The sequence below is a fragment of the Dendropsophus ebraccatus genome, chromosome 5, assembly GCF_027789765.1.
Source record: "Dendropsophus ebraccatus isolate aDenEbr1 chromosome 5, aDenEbr1.pat, whole genome shotgun sequence".
Lineage (NCBI taxonomy): Eukaryota > Metazoa > Chordata > Amphibia > Anura > Hylidae > Dendropsophus > Dendropsophus ebraccatus.
The window spans coordinates 40,310,204-40,325,361 of NC_091458.1; the positions used below are offsets into that span (position 1 = coordinate 40,310,204).

Sequence of the window (15,158 nt, forward strand, 5' to 3'; positions counted from 1 at the left end):
TTACGACATAGAAATGAAAGAATCTCCTGAAATTTGCTTTGGATCAATGTTTTAATCAGCCATCAGCTGTAATTTGTTCATCTCTGTTACTGCTAAGTGGAGGGAACTATTACTATGTGGACTGTTGTCTTGTTGTTCTATGGAGCTCTAAAAAAATTTTTTATTGGACTTAATGACTAATGCCTCATGCACACACCTGTGACTGTTTTTATAATGACCTTTAAAAACTGAAGAGACAAAAAAAAATCTCACCTCCTCCGGCTTCACCCTCTCCCTTCCAGCACTGCGAGCCTTTAATCCGTCAATCGTATGCCATGACACTGAGTGGGAGAGCGGACTCTTATGGCTAGAGGCATAATGCTGCCTCCAGCCAGAAGATGGCAAGGAGACAGTGGCCTCTTGCCCTGTCAAACAAAGCGCAGCATTTATCTGTATGGGCTCCTAATTAGGAGTGCATACAGTTAAAGGGTCAGATGCAGCACCCGGCAGCAATTTCCCAGTGCTGGCGCTGGCCCAGTTCGGAATTTCAGCCATTTTCTGCATGCATATCTGGAACTGTTGGGAATTCTTGGTGCTCCATTAAGGTTCTATGGCACATCTGTGCTGGAATCTTTATTTTCATGACCTATTTTCCAGCGTAGACACTAGAGATGAGCGAAACCGACTGAGGTTCGGGTTCGTATGAACCTGAACTATCTGCTTCTGATTCCCGCTGTCTGCCCGCTCCGTGGAGAGGGTGGATTCAACCTTGAGGACCGCCTGGAAAACTGGGATACAGCTATAGCCATAGGCTGTATCCCAGTTTTCTAGGCGGTCCTCAGGCTGTATCCACCCTCTCCACGGAGCGGGCAGACAGCGGGAATCAGAAGCTGATTCATGTTCATATGAACCCGAACCTCAGCCGGTTCGCTCATCTCTAGTGGACACCCTTCAGGGAAAATTCTGAAGGGTGTCTGTATCTAAAAGAACCCTATGGGTATGGAAATCTATCCAGGTTTTCTGATCAGAAATCTAGTTAGATTTTCCTGACGCTTGCATGGCGCCTAATACTGGAGATTCCCTTTAGTTGCTGATTACCTATGGCGCATCTTCTACCACCATGTCATTTTTCTGAGCGTGTAGAAGCGCCATCTGTTCGGTTCTTGGTGTCTTGCCTTACATGCTGCTGTTTCTTTGAGGATGAGATATACAGTACTCTGTATGCTCAAGAGATACTGGGTTGCTTTTAACTGCAATAATAATCAAAAATGCGTCCTTTTTTGCTTTTCCTCCTACATAAGTTAAAAAAAACAAATAAGAAACCTTGAAAGAAATAGAAAGTAAAGATTTGTCTTATGTTGCTTTATAAATGAAGGCGTGGGATGTTCTCCAAGACAGTTTATCTTTATAGACAGCTAGAAAGAGTAATGCAGCAATTTTTTTAACAATAGGAAACTTTTTGTCCCGAGCACTCATTGATTTTTTACTTTTCTTCACAAAAAGGAACATTGTTCATAGTGATAATAAGGGTTAGGGGTTAAAGCGGATTAGATGTACGGTAGATTTCAACTACACTTTACATCTGCCAGCAGGCATAACTTTTAGTATTGGTGCTCTGAGAGTCTGTGCCCCTCCGTGAGAGACCACCCTGCCTCTGCAGTAAGCCCCACCCACTTTAAGGTAAAAAGTCACAAGGAATTTAAGCAAAACTAATATTTACCCCCACATTTTTGACTTTTTGATGCTCTGAAGTTTGATAAATTCCCCATCCTGATGCCTATAATTCTTACAGTTTCAATGGAGCTGTGTGAGGTCTACTTTTGCTGTACTTTTTGCTGGTACCCTTTTAGAATAGCTAGGACTTTTTGATAACTTTTTTATTATTGCATAGATGATCACAAAGAATAATTCTTGTGTTTTTTTTTGTTAATTTAGGGCATTCCCTGTGCAGATAAGTAAAAAAAAAAATAATGATTTCTTAGGAGATTAATATTAATACAATAAAATATTTTTATTCCCAATATATGAGATTATTAGGTAATAGAGAGATCTGTCAAGATAATGCTGATGTGATCCCTCACTGAATGGCTTAAAGGGATATTTCTATATGAGTCATTTATTGTATATCCATAGGATAGGTCATAAGTCTGATAGTTAGGAACCCGCGTCCTGACAGATGGACATATCTTTTTTTGTGAGTAGCCGCTAGTAAGACATTTTAGATGAAAACTATTTTTCATTAAAGAGACTAACAATCAAAAAGAAAAAAAAACTGTGTTAAAGGTGCCCATAACCTTTGAGGTTTCTGCCTTCTGTAGAAGCATGACTTACTGTGATAGTGTCCTACATTTGAACCTCGGCCATTCTGCACGCTTCACTTTTGAAAGCAACGCTGCGGCCGTGACTAATATTTCTGTTTCCTAAAGCAGAATATTTCTGTATATTTTTATTCCTGCTCACAGGATGACGTCCTCCATGCTGCAGTGACAGGTTCACACTATGCATGGCAAACATAGATGGATTTGATCACTTTACCTTTATTCACTTGCAGGATGTGGATGAATGCCTAAGTTAATAACCAGATTCATATCGACTACTCTCACACACTTAACCAAACAAGCACATCACTTCTTACCACAAAATGGATATTTCAGGGCTGGAAGGAAAAGCAAATAGAAATCTCTAGAGTTGTAAGCATGGTCGCATTCGCCTCCAGCAGGGAAATGGCCGCTGAATACTCGCTCAATAGTTTATGTTCCTTTCCTGGGTAATGCCACTTATGGCCGCACTCCTTAGAGTGTGTGTTTTGTCGGATCTTGTCATTTTTAATGTCTTGGCATTGGCTTTCTCACCTGACTCTTCTTTACCTCCTACAGACCTCAATTGTTTGTTTTTTTTTCCCTCATAAATGTAGGGAAGTGTCATATTTACATTCATAGAACATTCCCACGATTGTTTCCTTTATGAGAATATTCTGACATTTGCTTTTTTAGGCTTGGCTTGTGTTAAGGCACAAGACGTCACTGCAGGATGTTGTCCTGTTTTCACCCTCTAGACATTACAGCTTGTATTGGAGCTTGTTTCTTAAAGGAAAACACTTAGCAGGTTTGTACATACCAACCTGTACCTGCTGAGATCCTGATGCTGGTCGTCTTCTTTACCTCCTTGGCAAGCAAATATGCAAATTAGCTCTGTGGAGCACTGGGGGCTTTCCTTGGCACCGTAGTGCACCATCCTACCACTCCTGTGGGTGGGAAAAACTCCACGTGTATTACTCTACATCAGGAGATTTTTTTTCTCTTATAGGGTTTGTTTGTGCTGTTTGCTTATTTGGATTTATTACTGGTGCCTGCTGGTCCTTGGTTTGATTCATACTTATGCATATACTAATTTATGGAAGTAGGATGAGACTTAGGAGCAGTGGGCGAGCAGTGCACCGTGGGGCTGAGAAACGCGCCCAGTGCACCAAAGGCCTAATTAGCATAACTTTGCAACCGCCACCAGGATCAGGAACTCTGCAGCTACTGTTAGCTATCAGAAGGTTGGTATAGAAAAACCTGTTGATAGTTTTCCTTTAAAGAGCCCTTGAAGGAGGCTCCCATAGATTCCATATTTAATTTAGTGCAGGGCTATCAAATTCAAATACACAGTGGACAAAAAAAAAATTTAAATTAAAAGTTACAGGCCAACCTTAATATTTATTGAAGCATGTACTACATTCCTGGCACTGTCAGATCCTGCGGATCCGTGCGCTGATATCATAAATTGTCCACATCACTGCTTCACGTACCACCCATGACACTTGTACCGCCATCCTATGGGGATGTATACTGGCTCCTCTATGGGAGGAAGCATCCAGCGTTATGGGCGCTACATACAGCAGTGACATGGATGCCAATGGTGGATTAACTGTACCATGAGCCCCCACATTGCCATATCTCACCTTAGGCACCCTCCTTTCTAGCACCTCCTACTCACTCATATACAAACTCCCCATCCATAGTGCCTGAAATGGGAATTATGCCCTCTTCTGTAGCCCATGCAGTAATAGAACCACCTAATACACCCCTGTTAAGTAGTTGCCTCCACACAGTAGTTTTCCATTGTTTTCCTCATATATTATGTAATTCCCACATAGTGCCCCACAAATAGTTAATTCCCCCCTAGTGCCCCACAAATGGTTAACTCCCCCAATAGTGTCCCACAAATAATTTCTCCAATAGTGTCATGGTAGTGCCCCACAAATAGTTAATTCCCCAGTAGGGTCACATAGTTGCACAATCCTCTCCACAAACACCAACATTGTGTAAATTTGTTCATCACTAGTGACAACCCTAATGAGAACAGTTAACAGCCATTAATGGTCACCCAAAATCTGTATGGAGGTATGATTGAAGGTGGCTGATCTACAGTACAAAACACAACCATATGTATAAACAACAACTTGTTACTAACAAAGCACATTGGTGGATGTTCAAGGGGTTGGACTCTGAGTGACCACGTGTTAATGACTTATCTTTTGAAAAAGTCATCAATTAGTTTTTTCGTGGAAGACCCCTTTAGTCCATTAATACTTCTATGAAGGCCTGATTGAAGGGGGCTGAGCTGCAATACCAGACACCATCACAGGTATAAAGAAGTGATGCCTCTACCCTTCCCAAAGCAGTTAGAGTCCAAGGGGTTGAATTCTTACTGATCATACATTATCCAATAATAAGCCGTCAATTTTTTTTTTTTTCTGGAAGACCCCTTTTAATAGAATGCTTTAAATTAAATCATATTGTCTAGTACTGGTTACACGTATCGATGTTTGCATTGCTGATGTATCATTTAGACCTGGAAATGCCTTTTGCTCCAACACATTAACTACTGCGGTTGTGCTTGGATCATTGACTCCGCAGAAAGAATTCATTTTCGCTGACACATTTTTTACAAGTCCAGCCAGTTTTGAGATTTGTTTGTTTAATGCTTTGCTGACCTCCCTAGAAGGTTCCCTAGAGCTGATTTGTGGGATTCAGAGATATAGGAAGCCTCGCTGCAGAGACGTTTGTATGTCCTGTTAAATTGGCCATAAAATTGGTCTCATGGAATAAAGCTACAAACTACCGTAATGCTAACTATCCTGGCCATGGTGACTGTAATTCACTGTAAAGCATTGTCAGTAATCTGGCTAAATAAGCAACTTTAAGGTATATGCTCATGGATAAAGAGTGAAACCATAGGGGTAATATGAGAGTATCTAAGTGAATTATTCCCTAAAAACTGAATAGGATAACAATTTTTTTTCTTAATTTGGATGCTGAACTTTGGTATTGGATTACTCATACCGATACATATATAAATCATGTAGTAAGCAAGTAAAGACTGGTTCTACTGTGTCCATTATATCCTATGGAGGGGGAGGGGCCGAGGGAGATGAGTGAGCAGGAAGAAGAGACAAAAAGGTCAGCTGTTTGTAGACTGTCTGGTCATCTAAAACGCTGGATTCAGAGGTCAGAAAGATCAGTGCTTATTAAGGAACTTGGTGAGAGAAGATTGCAGGGTGTTGTGCTGTACAGGACTGATTTTTCTCTCCTCTGTGCTCACTCACCCCCTCGATCCCTCCCCTCTCCATAGACTGTAATGGACACAGAAATCCTGCTTTTGAGAACAGAAGGAAACACTTTTGCTAAATAAAACCTATTACAGAGTTTCTTAAAATCGCTTTTACTATTAATATTTATAGTTTTCTGAAAAACAATCACTGGCCTGCCATTGAACTTTTATCACAGGGTAAAGCCATGTATGGCTCGTCTTTGTAGCATTAAGTATTTGATGTCCGCCAAATACTACTTATAGGCTAGGGTTGTCATTTTTTGAAGACCAGTAACTTTGCTGACCCTAAAAATGTTCATTCCATGAATGCAATGGGAAATTTTTGACTAAGGGTACTATTACACAGAACGATAATTGGCCGAATCGGCCTGATTCGGCCGATTATCGTTCTGTGTAATAAAGACGATCGGCCGATGATTGTTGTCATTGACTGATCGTTGATATAGGTTCTGACCTATAATTGTCAGCCACCGACTGTGCACCGCTACGTGTAATAGCGGTGCGCGGCCGGGGACTGACAATATACATTACCTGTCCAGGTTGCAGGGCTCCTCATCCTCTGTACTTCTCCCCGAGTCCCGCAATCCAGCTTCAGAGTGGCCTATCAGCTGACAGGCCGCTCAGCCAATCACAGGCCGGGACCGCCGCGGCCAGTGATTGGCTGAGTGGCCTGTCAGCTGACAGGCCACTCTGAAGCTGTCGCGCGCGGGACCTGGGGAGAAGTGCAGAGGAAGAGGAGCCCTGCAATCTGGACAGGTAATGTATAACGTTTAAACAAGGTCTGCAAGGTCATCGGTAACTATGTCCCTGCAGCCCTTGTTAAACGATTATCGGGTCGTGTAATAGGCCCAGTAAACGAGCGCCAATCTAGCAGATCGGCGCTAGTTTACATTTATTATCGGGCCCCCATCGGCCCGTGTAATACTACCCTAAGGAACAATTGTCTCGGGGAGAATAATAGACTCTGTTTATGAGGATGTACTTTCTAAGCAATTTGTCAGTCTACAGACCAGTCTCTACTTACTTTTTAAATTTAGCCATACACCTTGGGTAATTCTGTTGCTGCTTCAAGGGAACGGATAAACTTTTTTTTTTTTTTTCTTTTTTTTTTTACGCTGCCCATAGCAGAGGTGGTCAGAGTGGTCCCTGGTGGATTATCCCGGCATACCAGTATTGATTTTCTAATAATCTCCCTGCTTATAAATCAAGGGCCATAAAAGTGATGACACGTGTCCTTTAAATCAGTGTGGCCTATGGGATCTTAATTTGAACTTCCTACAACCCAAGGCAAAATCTGTAACAGGGCCCTCCCCTTACCGACCATGTGCCCTTTATAAGCTTGGTGTCAGAAGGGCTTTTGGTCCCCTCAGACACCAAAGCCAAGGTGCAGCTACCATCTTTGCAGCTCCTGTAGCTATGTCTGCCAGTATAAGGCTTCTTCTTTGTCTTGCTCACTGACAGATGGTTGCACCTTCCAGAGAATAACAATAAATTGTACTGCAGCCAAGCGCAGTAAATTTGGCAACGTCGTGTACACGTTATGAGTTTTGTAGAACATTGATATGAAAGTACCAATATCCTACAGTACAATTTCTTGTCTGTTTTACATTACACCTGAAGAAAGTCATTGCAGGTTGGTGATCTGCTTCCTTGATGATAGAGCATACGTGGGTATCTCACAGTGCACATTGTTCAGTCACAACCGAGCTAGTTACTGAATGATTGTTTTTCATGTACTCCGTATATCTGTAGTGTTATGGGCAGGCAATGAAGCTTCACTACTGGAGCATGCAAACGGAAATGTGTGAATGTAATAGAAGAGCAAACACTTTGCTCTCTGTGTAGATGGCAATGTATTTTTAGATTTAGCACACCTCTCTGGAACTCCTATTGTGTTAGTGTAATGTGTTGTAGCCAGAAAGTGCTCACGTTGAATCTGCCTTAATAGTAAAGTGAATGTTCACGTTTATCATAATCTTGTATTTGAGTCTAAATTTAGACATACTGGGAAATTTAGAAATTTAGACATACTGAGAAACAATCGTTTTATAGACACAGCCGTACATATTTTGCTCCATTTTGGCCATTAAAAGTTGAACAACCTGTCTGAGAATATTCGAAGAGCAACCAATCTTTCATCCAATTGTCGTTCAAAAATATTCAACTTGGACGACTCCTTTCTGGCGGTAATACATTGGTTAGCTAAAACTTTTGTTCTTTGTCAAATTTGAACCAACAAGCAATCGCTTTGGTTGAATTTGACCTCTTTCGTCAACTTGAATGTGAAGTTGCCTATGCAGTACAGCGTCTATAACTGGGCGAGAGTTGTCTGTCCTGTTCTCCCCATACATGTTTGGCACAGCCATGTTTTTCCTTTTGGAAAGGATAAGAGTGCAGCAAGCTCTAGGGCAGCTTATCTCTTATGGCCCTATTACAGGGGACGATTATCGTGCAAAAAATCGTTATATCGTTCGAATTTAAACGACAATCATTCTGTGTAATTGCAGGTAACGATCGGAATATCGTTCGTATGTCGATCATTGATTTAGATTTTAAAGTTATATTTCAAGGAGTACATTTTTTTAAATACTTGTGTTCAGGCTCATGTTTGGTAAAAGGAACAAACGTATTTGCCTTCCCTGCTCCCTTTCCACAAGCTTCTCATGGCACCCTGATTCTGCTGTGCAATGCTTCCAGGTTCGGTGTAGGCATGTGGATTATATTCAGCTAACTAGTGGCTTTGGGGTGGGACATCTGCTGGTCAACAGACCACTGCGCAATGGGACTGGGTAAAAATGTCTTTGTTTTGTTTTTTTATACATCCCTGAACACAATTATCTAAAAGATTAACTCCTCAGAATATGCCCTTAAAGGGGTTGTTCGCTAAAAATCTTTTTCTTTCCAATCAATTGGTGGCAGAAACTGCCAAAGATTTTTAATATACTACTTTAAAAAAATCTGAAGTCTTCTAGTACTTATCAGCTGCTGTATGTCCTACAGGAAGTTTTGTATTCTCTTCAGTGTGACACAGTTCACTCTGCTGCCACCTCTGTCCATGTCAGGAACTGTCTCGAGCAGTAGCAAATCCCCCATAGAAAACTGCTCCAGACTGGAAAGAATACACCACTTCCTGCAGGGCATACAGCAGCTGATAAGTACCAGAAGACTTGAGAATAGAAGTAAATTACAAATCTCTGGCACTATTTGATGTAAAAGAAAAAAAAAAATTGGTCGTACAACCCCTATTTCTATATCAAGTTACTGTACTCTGATAAAAAAAAAAAAAAAAAAAGTAAAGCTGCGCTTGCCACAGTACAGGTCACCACTGCAAGTTCTCTGCATATGCCCGAAATGATGGAAGATCAGCGAGAAGCTTTAAAAATTGCCAATGCACTTTACAGTAAGAACGACATCTCAGAGGGTGTCCTATAACTCGAGACCAATTCATTGTGTTAAATTGATAAAAGCTACAATCGAAAAAAAAAAACCTTGTGTAATTTTTCTTTTTCGAACTTATGGTCCATAGTACATGATGTATTTATTTTCCCCTTTGTATTTTAGATGGCTCCAGACCTTCCCAAAAGGAAATCATTTCCTTGCGTGCGTTTATGCTGCTTTTCCTGAAGCAACTCATTCTTAAGGTAAGCGTGATCAGGTTCATTGTGTTGCGTTTTGTCACTTTGCAGGTATGATAGCATCTCGTGTGACGCAGGCTACAGCTTCTATTTTAGGGTCTATTGTGTTGTCGGAGTATAGAGGAAGAACTTTTACTGAGCTTTATAATGGTTATGTCATTTCACGACACGATTTCTCCTAAGCCGGAACTGTCTGTTGTACACCCCATTCTGTTTGTTACCCACGCTTAGCGGTTAGGCTGTTTCCATCCTTTTTTTAAAGGGGTTATCCATGATTAAGAGGAACTCGACTACTTTCTTGCAAAAACAGCGCCACATCTGTCCTCAGGTTGTGTGTGGTGTTCACTTCAATGGAGTTGAACTGCAAAATACACATCCAAAACTAAGGACAGATGTGATGCTGTTTCTGGAAGAAAGCAGCCATGTTTTTCTAAGTCTGGATAACCCCTATAACAGTTAGAAAAACAAAGCTAATCCAATTAGTTACTTGAAGTGGTAGTAGACGCAGGAGCTATCGTGTGTGTACCTGAGGAGTAGCACTCTTTCTGCCCAATATATGACTTTAATATGGCATTTTTCATCTAAAGGCTTCATCTGTAATTTTTAGTTGTTTCTTAGCTAATAGGTACAGAATATAGGTTGCTATGTCTCCCATACACTCTACACAAAGAAGTGAGAACCATGCACCATGCTCCTCTATCTTTCTATAGCACACCCACTGAAATGCTGCAGGACATTATGCAGCTGTTCCTAGCAGTGTAAGCTATTGATCAAGCACTGGGGTCAGCTCTAAACCTCAGACTTAGATTGTGTATTCTTCGGTGTCTCTGCCTTTGGCTCTGTCCAATTCCATCTCCTTCCTTTTCCCTCCATAGACTTGTGTGGGCAGCATTTAACCTGATCCCTCAATGAACTGCTAGTCTGTTTTATAAGCACAACATGGAATTAACCTATTGATCAGAGTGATAGATAAATAGATAGAGTCTAATAGGAGGGGGAAGAGGGTTTTTTTTTTCTCTCTTTTAAGATACTTAACAAAGTTTTGTATATTCACTTGTACAATTGATTTAGAGCAAAGTTTGTTGAAATGCCAGCGACCGTTTACGCATAGTAAAACTTGGTATTGGCTATTTGCCTGTTGTATTTTATTCACTGAATTTTATAATATAGCTCCTTTCCATAACAGATGTCTGTGCCATCCATCAATATTACTATCTGTAGTCACAGATGCATAAAACCTTACTCTGCATCTAGAGGCCTAGTTCCCCAGCAGGGGTCTGCCGCTCATATATTACAGCCTGTTAATGTCATTGCTCCCGTTCTTCATTCCACTTATTCCAAACATTACGGGTAGGTATTATTCTGTGTCTCATAAAACGTTACCTATACTGTATAAAATTCAGTTTTATATTTTTTCCACAGGATCGAGGGGTCAAAGAAGATGAGCTCCAGAGCATCCTAAATTACCTGCTGACAATGCACGAGGTATGCCGGCTATTACTGCACCCTCACTTTATTTGTCTGCCGCTTTATTATTAAAGTTTTATAACAATGACATAAAGTAGGAAGGTTATGTGTGTGAGCCGAGCACAGTTTTCCAATTATTTGGTTGGCATCTTGAGGTTCCTGTCTCTGCTGCTATATGGTGGGCTGTAAAATCCACCGGGAATAGTGTAAGTAATGGGTATTGTAATATATGAGCAGTTAATAGGCCAAACAGTCTTTCTGATACTTTTAACCATAGTAAAATGTTTGGTTGTTTAGCTGCGTTAAGGTGGGGTTATTAAAGGGGTTATCAGGGATTAGGGAGAAAAAAACTGCAAATTTTTTTTAGAGAAAACAGCACCACCTCTGTCCCCAGGATGTGTGTGGTATTGCAGATATGCTCCATTCACTTTCATAGAAGTGAGCTGCACAACCACACCCAAACTGGAGGCAAGCTGTTTCTGGAAAAAAGTGACAATGTTCTTCCAAACCTGGATAACCCCTTTAAACTGTATGAATGTGCAGCAGCAATCCTTTGGAACAATATTAAGCTCCTATTAACCGGGGCGATCAGTGGGAGCAAGCAAGCACCGAAGTTTCAGGTCAAAGCTTGCTTGCCTCTTGTTCCCTGTCGCTGCCGGTGCTATTACATGCGCTGCCAGGCAGTGGGTAGGTGCAGAGGGGGGGATGTCCGAGGAGCCCATAGGAGATAGCGGCAGTCTGATGCCTCCACTCCTTTTACGTGGTGAGACGGCAGCAGATTCACATGTTGAAAGACAATGATTAGCCGACATCGTGCATGTCAGCTGATCGTTGTCTTTTGTTACCCAAAGCGATTATCGGCCATAATGGGCAAAAACCGGCCAAATATGGCCGATTATCACTTTGTGTAATAGGGCCTTAAGTCATATACCATGTGATGTCTCGGGTGGGGATACAATGGGGCACATTACTATCATGCCTGATTTGGCCGCTAAAGCCTGTAGATTGCTGCCAGGGCTAATCTACTATGATGTATACCTGTGGCCCTCTAGTTATTGCAGAATTACAACTTGGGAGTTTTTAAATAGCTGGAGAGCCACAGGTTAGAGACAGGGCCGGATTAAAGGGAGGGCACCAGCACGGCACGTGCCCCGGGGCCTCCACCACTTAGGGGCCCCCACCAGCTCGAACACTAGCAGAACGGTGCTGCTTACCCAGGATATCAGGCCATGTAATAGGGCACTAACACAGTGGGCAACAGCGCGCAGAAAGTGCTGTGTTCTCACGTTGCGTTAACACAAACACAATGTGGGAATACACTCTGATACTTAGTCCACCCCCCCCCCGTCCCGCCTCGCCTCTGCTCCTGTCTCTAGGGCCTGGCATCTTCCCCTGTACTGCAGCCTCTAGTGACCACGTGCATAACAGAAGAGGATGCTGACTAGAGATAAGCGAACCTCGATCATGCTCGAGTCGATCCAAACCCGAACTTTCGGCATTTGATTAGTGGTGGCTGCTGAAGTTGGATAAAGCTCTAAGGCTATGTGGAAAACATGGATATAGTCATTGGCTGTATCCATGTTTTCCAGACAACCTTAGAGCTTTATCCAAGCTCAGTAGCCCCCGCTAATCAAATACCGAACGTTCGAGTTCGGATCGACTCGAACCCGAGACCGGTTCGCTCATCTCTAATGCTGACCCATACGGCCAGGAGCGAGGAGGGGTCTGTGCTAATTCACCTACAGTAAGCAGCCATCTGTATAGATCCCGGTATAGTTTATTTATTTTTTTTTTGGGGGGGGGGGGGGGCGGGGGGGGAGATTGTCGCCCGGGGCCTCCACCAACCTTAATCCGGCCCTGGTTAGAGACCACGGGTGCACAGTATACACCTGTCCAAAATTCCACCCCCTTTTACAATTGATTATGTTGTGGGAGAACTTCTACAAGCGAGTGAACTATTTTACCATCTAGAGGCATTTTACAGAGCCTGATGTGCTGCAGACAGTGAGCGCTGATCTCTGTGATCAGAACTCATTACAGAGCCATCACCTGGTTCAGTACATTGTGCAGCCATTTAAATTAATTATTATTGGCAAAACGTCACCTGTTTAGATGGTGATTTGCCGCCTATAATGATAATTAATGGGAATTGTTGGGGCATTGTCATTTTTGCTATGGGGTATATCCTCTACAGTATAAGGCTCGGTTCACACAACGTATATTTTTGTCAAATCACCGCCGTTGTACAATGGCCATGATTATTACGACAATATACGTTGCATTGCTGTTTATTTGATTCCGGCTGGAGCGTATACATATAGATCCCTAGTGGTGTTGCAAACAACTGACATGTCAGTTTTCTGCGGCTGCTATTCAGTGAAAAGCGGCCATAGAAAACCATGTCAGTGTACACTGTGGAGCGAGCGACTCCGGCCGCAAGCTCCATAGTGTGCTGTGGGGAGTTCTGATGCAGGCGCCTGCATCAGAACTCTTCGGCCATAAAGATCATCATGACTGCAGTACCGGCCGGTCTCTTACGACGTGTAAACATAGCCTAATAGTGTTTTCCTGGACTCTTTTTAATTTATTCTTCAGGTCAAGCTATATGACTATATGATTGACACATGGTACCGGTACTGATTTCAGCTGCTTTGACCCAGTATGACCACTACACAAAGTACAGAGCCGTATGTTTCATGCCGTATACATGTCTGCAACAAACATCTGATCAGCAGGGTTTCTGGGTGTCTGACACCAACTCCCAACAAATAGTAGTGGCCTATCCTGAGGATTGACTTTCAGTAAAAGATTCCCAGCAAACCCCCACACCTAATACACTGTTCTAGTTCTTATATTTTAAATGTGGATATGAACAGGACTAGGAGCACAATAATACATTATACAACAGTACATTGTGTTTGCAAGCTGAAGGTGATATTTATGGGTTGTCATGTACGAGGAGCTGCCAAATAATATTTTGGGTGCATCCTTAATCATATCAAAGGTGCAGATGTTCCTTACCTTGTAATATTCTACCATTGTATGATGGTTGCCTATGAGCCATATGTTCAAGCTGGCCTGTAAATCCCAGCAGATGAAAGGAACAGCGCCTCTTCTGGCAGGATCAATAAATGCGCGTGTTGTGTTGTGAATTTTCATTGTCAAATTGCATATACTATCAATATTCTGCGCCCTCATAATGGTCGAGGTTGTAGGTATTACTGCCACAATGCTTGTTACACTGACACTGAACCTAATGATGGAATATATTATCACATCCGATAAATCATTGCTTGGATGGGTTCACATGTATTTAATCTGCTACAGATGTGAAATTGCTGATTATGTACATGTGAACATACCCTAAATCACTGTGTAACATGGCTGTAGTGAACGTTCCCTATATCACAGTATAACAAAGCTGTAGTAAATGTACCCTAAATTACAGTATAACATGGCTGTACTGTGACACACGTGTGTATGTGTGTATATATATATATATATATATATATATATATATATATATATATAATATATATACACATACACACACACACTGTACTCTCCCTGCCTCCTGTGAAATACGTGAAATACGTACACAACTGGTGATACTGTATATACTTACATACTCATTGGAAAGTAAAATTTCCGGCCTCCACGCTGTGAGAGTCCTGAGTCTCTAATCTGATTAAGAACTTGCCACAAAATGCTGACGTTTAGTATTGGCAAGCCAGGCAGGAGCCAGACATTGCACCAAAAAGCCCTTTTATATATTGTCGTTGTGTGAAGTCTTTTTGAATCATATTTGTTCTCTGAAGGTGATTGACGGTATGGCTGCTATAGAGCCGGCCAGCTTTCCCTGAATGGCTAATCCTCCTAGTTATGCGGCCATTATGGATCTGGCTATGCATGTTCTTTGCATAATCACCATTCAGCGGTCTATGAAAGCTATGGGAGAGCTAAAACAAAAAAACACTTAAATACATTTTAGCAATCGTTTTTTTTTTTTTCCATCCGTTTTGTGAAAAAAAAAAGATTCTTTTGTCTGCATCCGGTTTGATCCATTTTTCCATTGCCACCCATTTTAAAAAGATACATTTTTAACATACACAAAAATGAGGTCAGCTACGTTTTTGTGTATGTAAAAAAAAAAAAAAAAAAGGATGTGTTTTGATCCTTATTTTTTTTTTTATAATGGAAGTCAATGGAAAAACGAATAAAATGGATTAAAAAAATTGATTGCAAAAACGTATTGGGAACCCTTCCTTACTGACCTCTCCTCTTAAAGTAGTAATCTAGGTGCTATAGAGTGAGTGTGTGTGTGTGTGTGTGTGTGTATATATATATATATATATATATATATATATATATATATATATAATAGAAAAGGTATGACAGGTGCAGCACTCAGAGGATAATGTCGAGGGTCAGTGCCAACAATCTCACACGGGAACCAACTGTGGAAACTGTATATAGAAGTTA

At 41.6% G+C, this 15,158-nt stretch overlaps 1 protein-coding gene across 7 annotated transcripts in view; it reads left to right on the plus strand.

Annotated features, from left to right (window-relative positions):
* Positions 1 to 15,158, plus strand: part of NBEA (neurobeachin) — a 453,563-nt gene that overhangs the window by 143,225 nt on the left and 295,180 nt on the right. For all 7 annotated transcript variants that reach the window (XM_069969916.1, XM_069969921.1, XM_069969920.1 and 4 more), the window contains exons 14-15: positions 9,136 to 9,215; positions 10,632 to 10,694. In XM_069969916.1, coding sequence (XP_069826017.1) covers positions 9,136 to 9,215; positions 10,632 to 10,694 — 143 coding nt within the window. The remainder of the gene's footprint in view (positions 1 to 9,135; positions 9,216 to 10,631; positions 10,695 to 15,158) is intronic.